Source organism: Hippocampus comes, unplaced genomic scaffold (assembly GCF_001891065.2).
Source record: "Hippocampus comes isolate QL1 unplaced genomic scaffold, H_comes_QL1_v1.1 scaffold367, whole genome shotgun sequence".
In the NCBI taxonomy this organism is placed as follows: domain Eukaryota; kingdom Metazoa; phylum Chordata; class Actinopteri; order Syngnathiformes; family Syngnathidae; genus Hippocampus; species Hippocampus comes.
Window position 1 is genome coordinate 1288031 of NW_017805741.1, and position 16813 is coordinate 1304843.

The 16813-nt window shown below is 52.1% G+C and overlaps 1 protein-coding gene across 3 annotated transcripts; it reads right to left on the bottom strand.

Moving 5' to 3' along the window:
- Positions 1-6: 6 nt before the first annotated feature.
- prr12a (proline rich 12a) lies at positions 7-16765 on the bottom strand. 3 transcript variants are annotated; one of them, XM_019883434.1, is made up of 16 exons: positions 16387-16765; positions 15123-16221; positions 13542-13699; positions 12663-12824; positions 7635-12397; positions 7136-7357; positions 6332-7010; positions 5520-6073; positions 4440-4556; positions 4196-4329; positions 3639-4066; positions 3444-3563; positions 2776-2873; positions 2207-2338; positions 1432-1527; positions 7-1344 (listed from the first exon to the last, which is right to left on the bottom strand). In XM_019883434.1, the coding sequence occupies exons 2-16, from the start codon at positions 15203-15205 to the stop codon at positions 1210-1212; spliced, it is 7881 nt and encodes a 2626-aa protein (XP_019738993.1). In that variant the 5' UTR covers positions 15206-16221; positions 16387-16765; the 3' UTR covers positions 7-1209. The 3 variants fall into 3 exon arrangements, with proteins under 3 accessions (XP_019738993.1, XP_019738994.1, XP_019738992.1); XM_019883435.1 differs by lacking the exon at positions 16387-16765 and having other exon boundaries at positions 16042-16322; XM_019883433.1 differs by lacking the exon at positions 16387-16765 and having other exon boundaries at positions 15123-16322.
- Between the last annotated feature and the right edge of the window lie 48 nt (positions 16766-16813).

The following is a 16813-nucleotide window of genomic DNA, read 5'->3' on the forward strand; positions in this document are numbered from 1 at the left end:
GCAGTGTGATCTTTGCAGTTTTTATTTGTTTCTCAAATACAGGAGAGTTAAATGTACAGAATGACAAAGAATATCATCAAGAACTGTACAATATTTACACGCCTTTTGTCCTTTTTTTAAAATGGAAAATTAGATTGTTTTCAAAATAAGTATGCACATACATCAAAATGATAAAAATGACATGACTATTTCCTCTTTAAATATTACTTATTTATACTCCTTCTTCCCACATAGGAAATGGACAGTTTACTTCTTTTTCTTTGCATTTCCATGAGTGATGATTGAACTGAAGCACAACAATGTAAAGTTTCAAATATCCCGCACCCCACCCACCCCCACGCTTTTTTCTTTTCTTTTTTTTTAAACATTATTTTACACCCACTGTATTTGATACATAATGTCGGTCTTAATGTTGTCTGTTCTTCAGTGGAGAGAGGAAGACAGCTTGAATATGTGGGTCACGGTTGTATACTGAAGGTATGGACGATAAAAAGTAGTTCAAATGTTAGGGCAGCAATCCAGCGCTTGTTAAGTTAAAAACCTCATATAAATAATAAAAATGTGTTTATATATTATCACACCGCTGAGTCGCGCTGCCCTTCATGTCGTACAGGATGAGAGAGAGAGAGAGAGAGAGAGAGCATTGATGAACACATCGAATGGTTCGAGTCCATGTTTACGCTGCTCACGGCACACTCCACGCGCAGTTTAAAAAGCATTCGCGCCCTCTTTCAGTCTTTCCCGAAGCCAACGGCTGATGTTAGTCTTTTCAAAAAAATAATTTATGTAAAAACTAAGCAGTAATCGTTTCTCTTTGAGCTATTGTCTTAGTGACGCACAGTTAACGAGATGTTAGTGGCTCCTCTGAGGACTTGGCGTTGTCCTCACTTTCCAACCTGACGCGGGTGGTCAAATTCCTCTTGACCCGCTCGTGACCCCTAATCCGGTGGGGTCCCACCCCTCACAATGAAACATGTTTCTTTAGTCATTGATCAAGAAGAAGAAGAAGAAGAACAAAAAAAAAAAAAAAGTGGCCATTGTTGGCGCCCCGCCCCTCAAGTTCACAATGGGCCGTGAAAATACATCCTCAGATCTTTGAGATTTGAAGAAAATTGACGGTTTGGCGGAAAGGGGCTCTGTACAGTGGGATCCACGGTGTTCCTTATTTTTCTTTTTCATATCCCCTGACTTGAATTCATCTCATCCATCTCAGGCTTTGGTGCTGAGCGTGAGCAGCTCGATGAAGGAGCCGAAGAGCGTGTCCAGCCAACCCTGGTTGGCCATGCATTGCTGCACCACTTCCTCCTGGCCCGGGTCCTCGGCCGCCTGCTCGATCGTGTTGGTCTGCAAAAAGGGGGGGGGGAGACAGGAGCCTGAGACTCAAGTACGCGAGCAGGTTAGCTCCTCAAAATCAGAGACGTCTGAGCTTACCTCTTTCTTGCACTGTAAGAAGGTGTGGTATTTATAGTGATGCAGGGAGTGGTACAGACTGTAGATCCGATAGGAGTCGGATGACAGCTTAAGGTCCTGGAGAAAATGCAAAGTCAGATTAAGATGGTGTGGATTTGAACGATGTTCCATCGAGTCAAGTATGATTTCTTATTCTTGTGAGCCGCTGTCAAGTTAAGCAGTTCGAACATGAGCACTGCCCTGAAATACAGAAATTGAAAAATAAAAAAATAAAGAAATACTTCACTCACGATTCAAATGAAATGTATTGCAAAAAAAAAAAAAAAAAAAAATTAAAATTCTTTCAAACAAACCAATCTGAAAGATGCAATGTTCATTTATTGAACTGAAAAGCTTCCGACGTTCCAAGTGAAGTGCACTTTGAGAATCACTGGAAGAGCAACATCTGACAGGTCATGATCAGTTCTGCCTTCCGCTGTGAAGATTTTTTTTTGGGGGGTGGGGAGCACTTTTGTTCCTTTTGCAAGACAGGGAGAAGAAGAATATCTCGAAAATGTCACTTTACGCATGAATGCAGAAGCGCTAAAGGGGAACTGAAATTCTGTGGCATCGATTAAACGGTTGAAATAATGGCCGTGAGACCTGACGTGGGGAATGGTTTGAAACTCGGGATCCACGTCCTTCGGCGCCCCGTAAATGTCAACGAATTTGTGTGTTCAGTACAAAAATGGCTACGTCGGCACCTTTTCGAAGAGAACGAACCGGTTGTTAGGTAGCCTAAAATTTAAAAAGACACCTGTGGTTTAGGCAGGGTTTTCTTGACTCTGTTGAGGGTCTTGCGGTTGTAGGCGTCGCCGCTGAGCCGCACCCTCACCGCTCCCGAGTCCAAGGGGTCCACGATGATCTGGGGGTATGCGTGCACAACCTCCTGAGGAAGAGGATGCGCCAAAAATCAGGAATCGCGGCACACCCGAGATACATTTTAATCAACCGCTCCCGCGCTTCCGCAGACGCAAGGTAAGACGATTCGATTTCAGTGCTGTTTGACAGCCCCCCTATTAAGAGTTGAGCCGATCGGAAATCGGAGCCAATCACGACATTTTCACATGAAGGGTCTCTGCTGAAAAAGACTGCTTTGTTTTTTGTTTAGGTTACAAAACCGCGACATAATTCTGCGGTGAAAAGATTTTGCATAATGAAGCAGGAATCGCTTCGTGTTGTGTGTTGTATTAAACAACTTTTTTTGGGGGGGAACATCCTTCTGAAAGAGTTGTGGAGCGTGTGCGTTTTGTGCCTGCTTGACAGACGGGGACGACGACAGCGATGCCGTCAAGTACGCCACGAGAGCAGTTGGGCGCAGATTACCTGATGCTGAGAGCTCATGCTGACTCTCCTCAGCAACCTCCGCTTCTGTTCGCTGAGGATGCTGTCGATCTTCCTCATGGGGGGGAGGTAAAGCTCATCTGCCGGAGCAGTCAAGGTAGAGCGGCTGTCATTAGTCATCCCACGCCAAGCTGCCGCTCGCTTTCATAACACGCGCGGATTCTATTTCCGTCTCACGCGTCAATATGTAGAACCGCTCCTCCGCCAAGGAGATGATGCGGTTCTGTCTTGTCATCGGCGTTGGCTTGTTAGTCAGCGGGATCGCACAAAAACCGCCTCGGTCACCAGGCATGACTCTTCAATCAAAGAAGCTTGAAGTATATTTGCATGACTGCAATTCTGGATAGACTGCGGAGCGGAGGACCAATACGTCGATCGACCGGTAGCTTGCGGACTGGTCGTTGCGAGGGTTGTAGAGTAAGTCATGTAGTCCTCAATTCATGACTTTTTTTTTTTTTTTTTGCTGCTAATATGGTACTCACGATTAGTCATCGCGTGACCCGAAAATGTAGCCAGGCCGGTTGACAGATTGACATTCCGTAGCACACCGGACCGTAAACGCTTGACTGAGTGCCCATGCGGATTCCGTCGCCTTGTAATAATATTCCACCGTGATGACATGTCGGGAGGCGGCGAGCGGGCATTCTTACCGTCCGTGTCCTCCAAGGCCTGGATCATGTCGGGGTCCAGAGCGGTGCTGACGAGCATTTCCACGTAGCTGCGGAACATTTCCCTCATGGCTCGGTTGTTCACGCCGCCTTTCACGGGCACTGAGAGCAGGAGGCGGAAGGAGGTGTACGTGGAGTACGAGCGCGGCGCTAAGCCGGTACATGCAAAGGCCTTACTTTCATTCTCGCTGGCGGCGTCGTCCGACGAGTCCGAGTCGGAAGAGGAGGGCGCTTCCTTGAGCCACTTCTTCCGCTTCTTGGGGGGAGGCTCCGCCTTCACCCTGGCCGCTTTGGACTTTGGCGGGCGCTCGGGTTTCTCCTTCCTCTCCGGCGCTTTCTTCTCGTCCTTGGCCCTCCCACGCTCGGCGGCGCGCCGCTCCGCCGCTTGCGCTCGCTTGTCTTTGTCCGCCTCCGCCTCTTTCTCCTTGGCTTTGGCCCCCGTCGCCGAGGCCTCCTTTTTCTCCCGCTGTTCTTTCAGAGCCGGCGGGGTTGTTCGCCATTTCTCCTTCTGCTCCTTCTCACGCTGGCTGGACGGAGTCAATCGCTCCTCCTTGGGTTGAGCTTGGTTAGCGGGAGGAGAAGCCATTCTGGGGAAGGACTGGCGCCTGTGACATGTCGACAAATTGCACCGAAAGGCCCGAAAATTAGCCATCTCGATTCTACAAGAGCTTGCAATTAAGATTGTAAGAAGGAAGTCAAGGTGGCCAAATCGTCACGATGAGCAAGAAGGGTACCTGAGGGCGGGCGTGGCCCTGCGCCACGGCCTTCGAGAGCAGACTCTGACGTAGTCCTTCTTGTTGACGTTCTCCAAAAACTTGACGTAGATGCGCTGGTAACGTCTTTTGGCATCTCCAAAGTAGCCCAGGTACTGAGGGGGAGGAGGGGGCACATGTGACATCAGGCAAAAGGCTTCCGCACCGCTCGACAAACAGGAAGACGGTCGAGCGATGAGAGTGCGGCTTCCTGAGGCCAACTCACGTTGCTTGTGGCGCAGAACTGTCTCTGTCCATCTTTGATCTCCGGGCTGAACTTCTGCAGCAGGGCTTTCTGCACCCTCCAGATGGGCGGAGGCTCCCGGCCCGTCTGCAAGGCCAGCTGGAGCAAAAACACACGAGCCCACTTAGTAGCTTGCAAAGTCAGTCTGCATCGGACAAAGGTTCAGATCTCGAGAGGGCGTTCCGAAAGACGGCACCGGTACGTTCCGGTCGGGAGTTGCGCCCACGGCATCTGCTCGAAAGGCAACGGCATGCAAACAAGCATCAAGCCCCCAGTCCACCCGTGACGTGCTGTCACAGATGCTCCCTATGTGTTTGTATTCTGAGTTCCTCATTTATTTTATTTTGGCGGTGCGCTTTCCGGGGACTTTGTGTCTGCTTCCTCTCATGATCAAGCTGAGCCGGAAGGCGTTGCCGCACTTTTCCCAGTGCCTCCCTGCCCGTTTCCCCCCCCCAGGGACCACGTGATCCCACAATTATCCTGCTTCCCCTTCGCTCTTGGATCCACTGCCGCCTCAACCTTTGCTGTACCTTAACACGACCTGCCTATGTTAAGTTTCAACCGTAAATAGAGCGGAGACCCTGATCGGTCAACACTTGAATATCTTTTCCAAGTCATCGTTCCCATAGCTGTAAAAAGAAAGCGCTTTGAGATGATTTGATCGTTGAGTGCGCTCAACAGCGGCATGTGGCGGAGACTCGTAACTTTCCCGAACAACCTGAGCTAAATTTAGCTCCACGCTGGCACACAAAGATCAAGATGCTTCCTTGCCGCCAATGACTTTCCCTTTAACGGGTGATTTGGCACCCTCTTGTGGCGTCTTGGAGCATTGAAGAAAGAGCCAGAAAGAAAGAAAAAGAAAATGAGCTGTAAAATACTGAATGGAATCTGTCCTTTTGTAGTGCTTTGATTATGTCAGGCGCGAGCTTGTGCCCTCTGCGAAGGAGGAGATACTCAAAGACGTGTGCAGACGGAGTGCTCTCTGAACAGCACGGAAGTTGCACCGCCACAGACGGCAACCCAAAATTCATGAGGCGCGACGAGCCTCACCACTGCACCCACCTTGAGTGTTCCGATGTCCTCCACCCTCACGACAAACTCATCCCTCTCCCTGAAGATGCCCTCCCCGCCGCTCTCACTGTCGTCCTCCTCACTCTCTCCCGCGATGGCCGCGTCCTCCTGCTTCTGCGCCAGGTGCAAGTTGGTGTTCTTTGGAGGCGGTCGCTCTTCTTCAGGAGAGGCGGCAGACTCGGGGGAGGGTGTCGGAGACTCCTTTTGAGGAGAAGCTTGAGCAGGAGGAGGTGGGCTTGAAGAAGTGGGAGGAGGAGATGGAGGAGGAGGAGGAGGAGGAGGAGTGTCAGGCGGCGGCAGAGTAGCAGTCAGGGGAGGCGGCGGCGTCTGAGATTTGGCGGCAACGGGGCTCGAAGGCTTCGAGTCCTCCCGTTGTTCCTCTGGGGGCGGAGGAGGAGGAGGCGAGGGCAGGGAGAGTGGAGGAAGCGGGGAGGGAGGAGGAGAGGAGGAGGAAGAGGAGGAGGAAGAGGAGGCAGGAGAGGGAGGCACCGAGGGAGGGGGGGGACTTGTTGCTTCAGCAGGAGCGGGAAGCTCCGGGAGGGACACTGCAAATAAAGAGATCAAGGCTGAGAACCATTTGACAGACCGATGGAAAACTCGACAAGCACCGCATTGTTCTTCAAACCAACACAAGCAGAATTGGACCGCGTCTTTATCTGTGATGTAACCGGTGTGCCAACTCTTGATGAAAATGTATGCCAAACAGATACCTGTTCTTTCTTTTTTTTTTTTTTTTCCCCAAATCCAAAGATGACACCCCCAACATGAAAAAAACAGCACCAGCAGCTCGAGTTTGGCCGTACCTTCAAGCTTCGGGGCACCCAGTGTCTCCAGCTGCGGTTCTCTCTCCTCCATCATCTCAGTTTCCTCATCCCCACCGGTAATCCTCTCCCGGTCATTCTCCTCATCCCTGCTCTCGTCCATGTTTTCGTCCTCCGGCTGGAGGACGCAGGGCTCATTGGGCGGAGGTTGCGCATGGGGCGCGTGAATGTCCGTCTGAGGGCTAAGGGTGGGAGGCTGCAACGGGGGCGTCAGAGGGGAGTGACAAGGCTGCGGCGGAGGAGGCGGCAGCGCGTGATGGATGTTTGCGGTCAGCTGAGGAGTGTCGTACAAGGCGGAAATGGCCGAGGAGATGCTCTTCTGGAGGTCCTGGTTCTTTCCGACCGAGTCCTCCTCATCTGAGGAGAACGAGGGCAGGGTCTCCAGGTTCCTCTTGAGCTCGTCCTCCAAGCGCTTGGGGCTGGGGCAGCCGCCCAGGGCGAGAGTGCCGTTACCTTCGCCGTCCCCGAACGGGGGCGGGGGCGGGGGCGGAGGAGGTGCCGGGGAGAGTGGCCGCAACCCGGATTTACACGGGGAGCTTTCGCCGTTGTCCGCTTCCATTCCGGGGGAAATGTCCAAGCCTGGAGGTCTCTTCCCTGTCTTGAGGAAGTCCAAGAAAGAAGCAACCAAGCCAGCTTTGGACTCTGGGTCCTTCTCATCACCCTAGGAGAGTCACATCGAGCAAATTGGAGATCAACTCATGGGGAAATTACTCAAAAAAAAAAAAAAAAAACGTGACACAAATGTGCTTCAATGCAATCGAGCGGTCATGGACCAGGACCTCTTACCCTTTCCTCGAGACCGTCCCCATCTATTCCTTCGTTCGCCATCTGGCTTTTCTGCTTGGTTTTGTCCTGCGCCCTGGTGCTCTCAGTGCTGCAAGGACCAGGACTGAGACCAAGTGAAGGGGCCGAGCCTACCGAGCCATCAGACAAAGCAGGGTCTGTGCCAGACAGAGAGTCTGCCCTCAGCAAGGCATCGGAGGACGACATGGGAATTGGCAACTTGATCTATTTCAAAGAAATAGAGAACAAACATGATTTGGGGCATACATGAGACAGGAAAGCACCAAATTGTGGAATGGTTCTGTTATCGTTTAGGTTTGAAGGATCTGAACTAACTTTCGAGCTGTGGTTCTCAAAATGGCGTCTGCGAGCCGTAAACCGGGAGTCCACAACAACATTTGAAATAGGTGCCTACGTACCGTGAATGTGGCATACCAATTCGTCAACAATACGAATCCAATGACTCCTGAGAACTCCTGAGGACCGATGTCGAGCTACTCACCTTCAATGGTGGAATCGGTTCATGCTGTTGCTGTTGGGACTGATGATGGAGTTGCTGCTGCTGCTGCTGATGGTGGTGGTGTTGGTGTTGGTGATGGTGATGCATCTGCTCCTGCTCCTTCCCGCTCATTTCCATGTACATATCCTCTCTCCGACCTCCTCTTCCTCTGCTCCCGCGGCCTCGGCCCCTGCCTCGCCCCTCCACGCTGAATCCCCCTCCGCCAACCGTCCCGCCCATTTCGCCCATCATTCCTCGTGGCGTGTAAGGCTCAGGCATGGGGCGAATGCGAGGCCTGCCTCTGGGTCGAGGGGGGCCCTCCCTCTTGGGCCGCGTAGGCTTCCGGCCTCTCTTCTTCGGGCCGTCCTGAGGCAAAAGAGAGTGTGCGCCCATTGATGGGTAGCCAGAGGCGTGGTAGAAGTCAATGTCACCCATTAAAGGGCTGAGCGAGCCGCTTCCTCCTCCTCCTCCTCCTTTCCTGCAGCTGGACACCAAATCTGGCAGGAGATCTGGAAGCCTACGACTGTTCAACCTGATGTCAGCAGGCTGGTCCGCTTTATCCTCATCGTCTTCAAACTCGTACTCTTGAGCGTAACTTTTCTTCGGCAGCGTGTTCGGGTCTCTGCGCTCCTTCAAGAGGTGAAAAGAACTCGACTTGAGGAGCTTTTTGGGACGAGATGAGCAGAAAATTGGCGATTGGAGGCCTCCCGAAGCTGCTCCTGCGCTTGGTCCTCCAGGTCCGGAGGACATCTTTGCAGCGGAGTTGTTAGCTCCGGTGTTATTGGAGCTCATACCCAGCGCTGGGTTCTGGGACTGAATTAAACCAAGCTGTTCGGTGTTCACCGTGGAGGGCAGCTCGTGGGTTTTAAGGGAGTCAAGATCCAGAGTCATTGTATTGTTGCCGGGCTCTTCCAAGCTGTGACAATAAGGCTCATAACCCTGATCTCCGTGGTGACCCATCATATCATAGCCAGCGCCGCTCCCGGCCCCCCCGGGTCCACCGCTGCTCTGTCCAGCTTTCATGGAGCCCATAGCCTCTTGCCCAGTGTGGCTTTCATTCATCGCCTCCTGCCCCGGTCCCGCAGCGCCAGCGCAACTTGACTTGTAGTCCTCTGCGCAAAACATGTCTTCCATGCCCGGAAAAAAGGAGCGGTCCTCATCCTGGAGAAGGGAGTCGGGAAAGCAGATGGATGTCAGGGGAACAAAGCGATTACTCTGTTGGCTTTGGTCTGCTTTCTCCACCGGGCTGACCGTCTCAAACTGGTGCTGCTCCGAGCGCTGTTGGTCTAACTGGCTCTGCTGGGGGGTGAGCTGGGACGACAGCGGCTGCTGCGAATCGGGCTGAGATTGGGGGTGAGTCGGGGCAGACGTCGGGGGTATATGGTGAGGGTGCGTCGTCTGCGGCTGAGCGTGAGGGTGGTGAGAATGGGCTTGCTGGTGTTGAGAGCTGGGGTGCTGCTGCTGCTGCTGCTGGGGGTGGTGCTGCGAAAGGTGGTGCATGTGGGAAGGGGTGGGCATGGCGATTTCAGGCTCCGAGAGGAAAGAGTGGAGTTCAGGGGCCGAGTGCGGTTGTGGGTGATGGTGAGACGGGTGCTGCCTCTGCTGCTGCTGCTGCTGTTCCTGCTGTTGCTGTCTGTGGCGCTCGCCGCTTCCTCCGCTCCGTCCGCCACGTCCGTCCTCTGCAATCGCAACATCTGTGCTCGAGGTCTGGGAAAGAGAGCGCTCCAGCATGTCCAAAGATGAAGCCACCGAGCTTTGTTTGACTTGGCCTTGTTCGTGCTGGTGCGACGAGGGTCCGTGGTTGTAATGAGCCGCCGCCACCTCTAGAGCCTGCGACTGGAGTTGGAGCTGGAGCTGGGTGGTCTGCGACTGAGCTTGAGCTGGATGTTTAGTCGAGCCCAGTCGTCCGCCGGCACTCTCCATCGCAGCTTGTTGTTGACCCATGGCGTGCTGCTGCTGCTGTTGGGGGTGAGAGTCCATCTTGTGGTGCTGCTGATGCTGTGGGTGGGAGTCCATTTTTGGGTGCTGCTGATGTGATTGGTGGGAGTCCATTTTATGGTGTTGTTGGTGTTGCCGATGCGTTTCCATTTTGTGGTGTTGCTGCGGATGTTGTTGGTGCGTGTCCATCTTGTGGTGCTGCGTATGAGGCTCCAGTTTGTTCCGGGTCGTATGGGACAACACGGACTGCAGGAGGTGCGGTGGCTGGTGGGACTGATCGCTGGGCGAGTCCATAAGAGACGCGGCGCTTTGAGACTGAGAATGTTGTGGCTGGACCTCTGGCGTTTTACGAGGATAGGGGATTTCGGCGCGCTCCTTTTTCTGGAGCTCCATCTGGGTGTGGGGTGCTATCTGCGAATGTGACGACACGTGCTGATTATGGGAGGAGTGTTGGGGAGCGAGGGAGTGCTGTGTGTACGGGTCCCCTCGTCCATAGTGGACTACTGAGCCCAAGTTGTCATGGTGAAGAAGGTGCGAATGCACCTGTTCTGCACTGCCTCGTCCCCCACTACTCCTGCTGCTCCCTGCGGGCCTTTCGTTCCTTTGCTGTTGTTGGTGATGGTGCTGCTGCTGCTGCTGTTGTTGTTGTTGATGATGATGTTGCTGCTGTTTCTTTAATGACATCTCCAGCTGGCTGTCCAGGCCGGAGATTGACCCTCCAGAGTTTGGATTTCCGACCCCAGAAGAGGACGTGGCAGTGTGGGTGCGTATGACACTTTGGGGGTGGTACCTTTCTTCAGAGGACTTTCCCATTTCATAGCCGAGCCCTTTGCCAGAATCAGAAGTTGGTGGCGCCGACTGAGACTGAGGCTGGCTTTGCTGGGGTGTCTGTTGGGGCTGTTGTTGGGAATGGTGATGAGAAGCCTGGGGAGCGGGACTCGCCTGTGCCTGCAGCAAGTGCTGGATCAAGAACTCGTCGTCGTCGTCGACTTCCTCTTGGGATCTCTGCGAACCAACTCCGAGCATTGACGTGTCCGCCTTTGTTTTGGAGGAGGCGGCGTGATAAGACTGAGGTTGGGAGCTCGGACCTCTGGTGTCAGGGTAGCCCTGTGGGGAGCTGAGGAAAGTGGGAGAGAGAACAGACGAGATGTATTTATTGGTACCCGCACCCCCGGGGGACTGCGTGGGGCACGCCGGCACCGGGGAGTGCAGCCCTGGGCGGATAATGCCCGAGTTTCCGGATGGGGAGGGGCTAGAATCTGGAAGATGATAAGACGCTCCTCCGCTACCTCCTCCACCTCTCTCGCTGGCCATGCCATTTCCTGCCGCTCCTCCTGACGAAGAGTTTCCACTCGCTGGACCGCTGCTGCTTCCTCCGCCAGATGCTCCGCTACCTGATGAACCACTTGATCTTAAAAGCGCAGGGGAATGGCCTGGGGCACCGTAACCCAGTGATGGGCTTCCGGCCCCACCTAGAGAAGGGGGAAGCGAGCCGTAAGCGGAATCGGCCCCATACATATCGGTGGGGTATGACTGACTCCGCCCTCCTAGACTTCCGTAGCCTTTTCCACCAGTACCTGAGCTCAGGTCCTGGGCTTGCGGGGAACTGAAGCCTCCATAGGATTGAGCGAGGTGAGAAGTAGGGGGCTGATTTGGAGAATATGACTGTGCCTGCTGCTGGGGCGGAGTCTGACCAGTAAGAGCAGAAGTGGGGGTTTTGACAGGCGGCACGGGAGAACCATAGCCAGAGAGGCAGGATTTGGGGAGGGATTGAGGTGTTGAAGTGGAAGTGGGAGGGGGCTGTTGCTGCTGAGGGGCCGGGGCCGGTGGGGCTGGTTGAGTGGGGGGTTGCTGCCTGGAAGGGGCTGCGGCGGAGTTCGAAGTGGGGACTGAGTTGGGAGGGTGAGCCCCGGGGGTGGCAGAAGAGGAGGACGAGGACGAGGAGGAGGAGGAGGAGGTGGAGGAGGTAGAGGATGCAGAAGGAGGTGTGAGAGGAGTTCTTGAGGACGATGCTGAACTCGCAGAGGAGTAGCCACTGCTGGAGCTACTTTTGGTACCTTTCCCAGCAGAGGAGGAAGAGGAGGAGGAAGATGAAGAATACGGAGGCTGGATGATTGGCCGATATTGCTCCGTACGAGAGGAGGCTTTGTGGTCCGATGAAGGGCTCTGGTCACCCAGCGGGCTGCAAGAAAGGCCAGCATGCCTGTGATGGCTGGCTATTTGTTGATAGCCCGCCCCTCCGCAGCTGAGGTAGTGCTGTAGGGAGTGGGCAGCGGAGGACGAGAGCTGCGGCTGCGATGCCGTGGGTCGCTGGTAGTGCTTGATAACGCTGTCCTGTCTGGGCACGGCCCGCTCCTGAGCAGAGTTGGACTGGGACTGGGACTGAGCTTGCGGCTGGGCCGAGGAGAATACCGACGCGTTATACAGCTGGGACGACTGGTCTTGGAGCTGTGACGACAGCAGGTTAAATTGGTGAGACTGCAGGTGTCGAGCAGAGGACGCCTGGGCTGATGAGGCACCTGTAGGGTCTTGGCTGCCCCGATAGGCGGCTGCTGCAGCCCCTTGCGACGACAGGAGTCTGTCGAAACCCAGGCTGGACTGGGAGGGAGCTTTGATGTGTAGTAAGGGGTCGTGTGGGGACAGCAGACCGTTGGATGTGGGGCTGAACGTGGGCGTGTCCTGGAGCGAAAGTGAGGCACCGGGAAAGGAGCGGCTGGAAAAGGAAGCTGGGTGCTGATAGGCTGAGAGAGCGGAGGAGGAGGGGAAGGAGCCCGAGCCAGGAAGAGCTCCAGAAATGAATAATTCCGGAGGAGCAGGTGTGTGCATCGCTGTTCAGCAGGGGGACAAAAAAAGAATGGGAAATGACTTGAGTCGTCCACTTAATGCAAATCAGAATCCTGACCTATCGACCTTTGCTTTGTTCTCCACATTAAAAAAAAAACAAAAAAAACAAAAAAAAAAACAACAACAACGACATCCAACACAATGCAAGCAGAATGATAATAGAACCGACCGGAGGTTATTTCAACGTCATATTGACAGCAGGCCACGTTTGAATGTCAACACATAAAGGAAGAGCAAACACAGTCCTACCTGTCTGCCAAGATGGTGTGCGGAACTGGGAGAGTAAGGAAGAGGCCGAGGGGGGGGCCTGAGGACCCCGAGACTCCAATGCCGAAATCAGATTCATGACTGAGGCGTCGGGGGCCGAGGGGCTGGCGTGGTGCAGGCCAGTGTCAAACAGCCCCGACAGACCTTTTAGAAAGAAATACACAGCCATGAAAAATGCTGCCAAAGGCACTTGCATATTTTGATCATGTATCAACACATGATAATTATTGGTGCCTCCGCTTGACAACTTTGCGAGGGCAAAGAGGGAGCATAACAACAAAAGCCCAAGATATGATATGTTGTCAATACTTGGCTAAGGTTACTCTACAGTACTGTGTGTTGAAATTCTGCCTACTTAAACAACAAAGTGATATTGCAAGGTAGCGGGCGGTAAATATAGTCCTCGGACTTCATCCATCTTGCGTTGAATATTTTTAACTATCAGCACTTGTCATGCCAGTGCTTCAGTAATGGATTTCACCCCCCACTTGTAGCCTGCAAACTAATTCAGCTACAGTGACTTATTTGCGCTCTTTGATTTGTAGCTCATCCGACAAAGTGACGTAATACAACAGAAAATCACATTTGCAGCATAACTTTCCCCTCAGAGGACAAACTCAGCGCTCGGGCTTTAATTGCGTTTACGGGAAATGACAAAAATTGCAGAGATAATACTCCCGTGATCTTCAAGTGAAGAAGTGTATCGCTATTTGATTTTTTTTTTTTTTTTTAAATCCCAACTGAATTTATTCAGGTTGTGAGCATTGTTCACGCACACGTCTAGACTAGGACTTACATGGCCATAATTCATTCCTGCGGCCCCTAACGTTGGGGACACGGGAGGTATGACATTTATCTCACCCAAACTCCGTCCAGCTGCTCCCCAAGCCCCGCCTTGGCCGGAGCTCCCTGGGTGGTGATTGGTGGCATAGCCCTGCAGAGGGTGTGGGGTGGCGTAGGCTTGGCGGTGGAGGAGCTCAGACTCAGGGTGGGATGATCTGGAACTCCCATAGACAAGACTAGGAGGAGGAGGAGGAACGATGAAGTGTCATTAATTTCTGAGCACATTTGCATAAACATCAGCTGGAACCTAAAAAAGGTGACAGCCGCTTTCCAGAATCCCATCCCATTTAAGTGAGTTAGAAACTCAAATCTTCCCATGATGAAAGTCATGAAGACACTTGATTTCGTTGCAACTAGGACAGTCATTCGATGTCAACATCAAAATGAAACTCAAGCATGGGATTTACATGAGACATGTCATGTTTTTATAGAAAAATGAATCGTGATGATGCTGGAGTACTGCAACAAAAATGCACACGTGACTAATATGACATGCCTGAGGTGAACATGCAATGGTTGGCTTGCTGGCCGTTTGTGAACATGTTAGCAATTTGTGCCGGCTTGCGGGGAGCTCTGCACAGCAGCGATGAGCGCAGAGCACACACGCGGCCTTATGTGTGTGCAAGGTCAACATTTTGGGGTGAAAAGAAACCAAATTTGTGCAGTACTGTACATCACAACTACCTCGTACAATTGAAGGGACGAGCTGTTCAATGATTACGTCGATGAGGCTCACAACCGGGCGCTACTGATCGACGTATCGAGAATGACAAATATCAGCACCGATGCCATCATTTGGACATGGCATCGCGTCTAAAACGAGACACCAAAACGTTTAGTGTTCGAGTAGCGGGGTGGGAAAATGTGCTAGAAGCGGCTAGGTAAGTGATGCTAGCAGGCCGCAATTGACTTCCTTGCAAAGCTAGCTCGCGTGCTAACGCAAAAGGTAACAGGTCTCGTGAATGATTCCGGCATTTTTCACATTATAACCACGTCAGCATCAAACTTATCATTCTTAGCATCAAATCATGATGTCTCCTTGCCTTTGCTATTTTTACTGAAACAACTGAATGTGGTTCGAATGGTAGGATTTCATTATGCAAATGAGTCTGCAAGAAGCCCACCGCAAATCATCTCCAATCGTGTCTGGGGCCAAATGCTGCAAAAATTTGGAACATTTTCATTGCAATCGAACTAATCCCCCACCCCACCCCCCTTTTAACGATGGCTCCACCAATGCACCTCCAATTCTAGTTGATGTCTGTCAGGAGGGGGCTGCTGTGGAGCTTTTTAGCACCATTCGAACCCATTTATTTATTTATCAGAGCATGCCCAAGCCTGCAAAGTGAAAAGCCTGTGGAGACGCCACCACCACTTCCCATCCACCATCTCCAACATCCACGTCTAGCAACGACACGCACACCGCTCCATTGCTGTTGATAATGTTATTACTATGCAACTCTTTGGGATGACAATGCATCGGCGTAGCGAGTGCGTGTGTGGAGCGCGAAGCCAATGGCGACAATGTGTTTACACGGGTCAATGTAAGCACTGATGCATGCATGCGTGCATGCACATTGTCTGGCTTGTGCCGATTACCTTGCTTTGGCCGATCTCTCGTAACTCCATCCTGCTCCAGCGCCCAAATCGCCGAACCCTGTTCCCGGGTAATTTCTATCCATCTATGTGGAGGGGGGCGCGGGCGAAAGCGACGTCGCAAGGCGGGGGAGGAAAAAAATCCAGTCTTTCCCGAGCTCCGTTTCAGGCAATTTTCCCCGGTTTCATAAGCCAGTCCTCCGGAGTGGAAAACAGCATATTGAAAGAGAAATGGAGGGGAGGAGGAAAAAACTGGATGAAAAAAGAGGGGGGTCTACGGGGTTATAATCCAACCAGCTCGATAAAAGACACTCTTCCTCATTTTCCTCTTTCCACGTTTATCATTTCCACGAAGATAGTCCGAATTCAGTCCGGCTCATGATGAAGATGTCGCGGATTTGGCCGCCAATGGGCGAAACGCTGATGAACATTTGATTTCCAACGCGTCCCCTCTTTTTCCCCTCTCTCTCTCTCGCTCTCTGTCTCTCTCTCTGTCTCTCTCTCTCTCTGTGGCGCCTCCTCCCCTTTCTTTGGGCTAGTTTTTTAGGCTACGCAGCCTAGCGCCATATAAAAATATGGCAAAGGACAGGCGAGACATCCACGTTGGTAGCGAGCGTTCTCACTATACACACGCGCACACCACAAGCGGAGAAGTACCTAATTTGAATGTTTGTCCTTTTCATGCAAATGTCCACCGCCATGAAGCACCCCTCCTCCTCCTCTGTCAGGATGCTAACAGCTAGCCGCATAAGAATAAAAGGGGTGTTATTTCGCCCTCAGTACATGCCAACTGCGTACGTTTACGCCTTCTGGTATTAAATTAAAAAGCGCCCACATATAGAGGACGTGGTTATAAAGTACAAAGCGAGCGAGGAAGATTAACAAAAAAGCAGGCCGTGTTTTTTAAAAAATACATCTTTACTAATTTTCATCCGGAGACGCCATTTTTGAAGGCGGCTCTCTCTTCGTCCTCCCCTTTCCTTTCGTCGTCTCTCCTAGCTGTAACACTCCGCTCCCCGTTCTAGCTGGCCTCCCCTCCGTTCGCCAACTCGTCTGCTAACCAGCTCGGCATGCTTTTCCACATTTTCAGCTCATTGTTAGGCTAATGATGCGAAAGAGACAAAAAAGGACAACACACGGAAACTCGATGATATGAGGTGTTGCGCTAAATATTTGGACCCGGACAAATCTGTGCCATTGCGCAGAGTAAATAGTTCTTAACACAAGAAGTCGAATGTATCCAACAATTGGTCCATTTCATACATACAGTCGTCATAAATGGCAAAGTATGCTGAAGCATCATCTCACGGGGGACTACCGACGACTGTACTGTATTTCTCCTGATACTACATGCAATTCACCCATGCGTCAGTAGGCGGCACACTTGAGCACGATCAGGTGCTGTACTTACGGGCCAAAACAATAGGAACACCTGCAAGACCTATGAGACCCAAAACAAGAGCTGTCATTTCTGCCAGTGGATGACAACTACATATTTATATTAACGCATACTATTGCTCTCCTTAAGTGGTAAGAAGCACTGATCAACATTTATTGTTTCCACCGAAGGCCCATGTACCAAATACACTGCTCACCACTGCCAAAATACGTTGACATCGATGAGGCTATACGTACAATATTTCTGCACTACATTGAATTAATAGTATTTTTTTGTCACACGGCGCCTGGGAAAA

Excerpts from the sequence above, each read along its gene's own strand:
- prr12a (XM_019883434.1), bottom strand. The coding sequence starts at position 15,205 with ATGGATAGAAATTACCCGGGAACAGGGTTCGGCGATTTGGGCGCTGGA. Across the intron at positions 7,358-7,634 it reads AACCGATTCCACCATTGAAG|ATCAAGTTGCCAATTCCCAT; the intron begins GTGAGTAGCTCG and ends TCTTTGAAATAG. Across the intron at positions 1,345-1,431 it reads TCTTACAGTGCAAGAAAGAG|ACCAACACGATCGAGCAGGC; the intron begins GTAAGCTCAGAC and ends CCCTTTTTGCAG.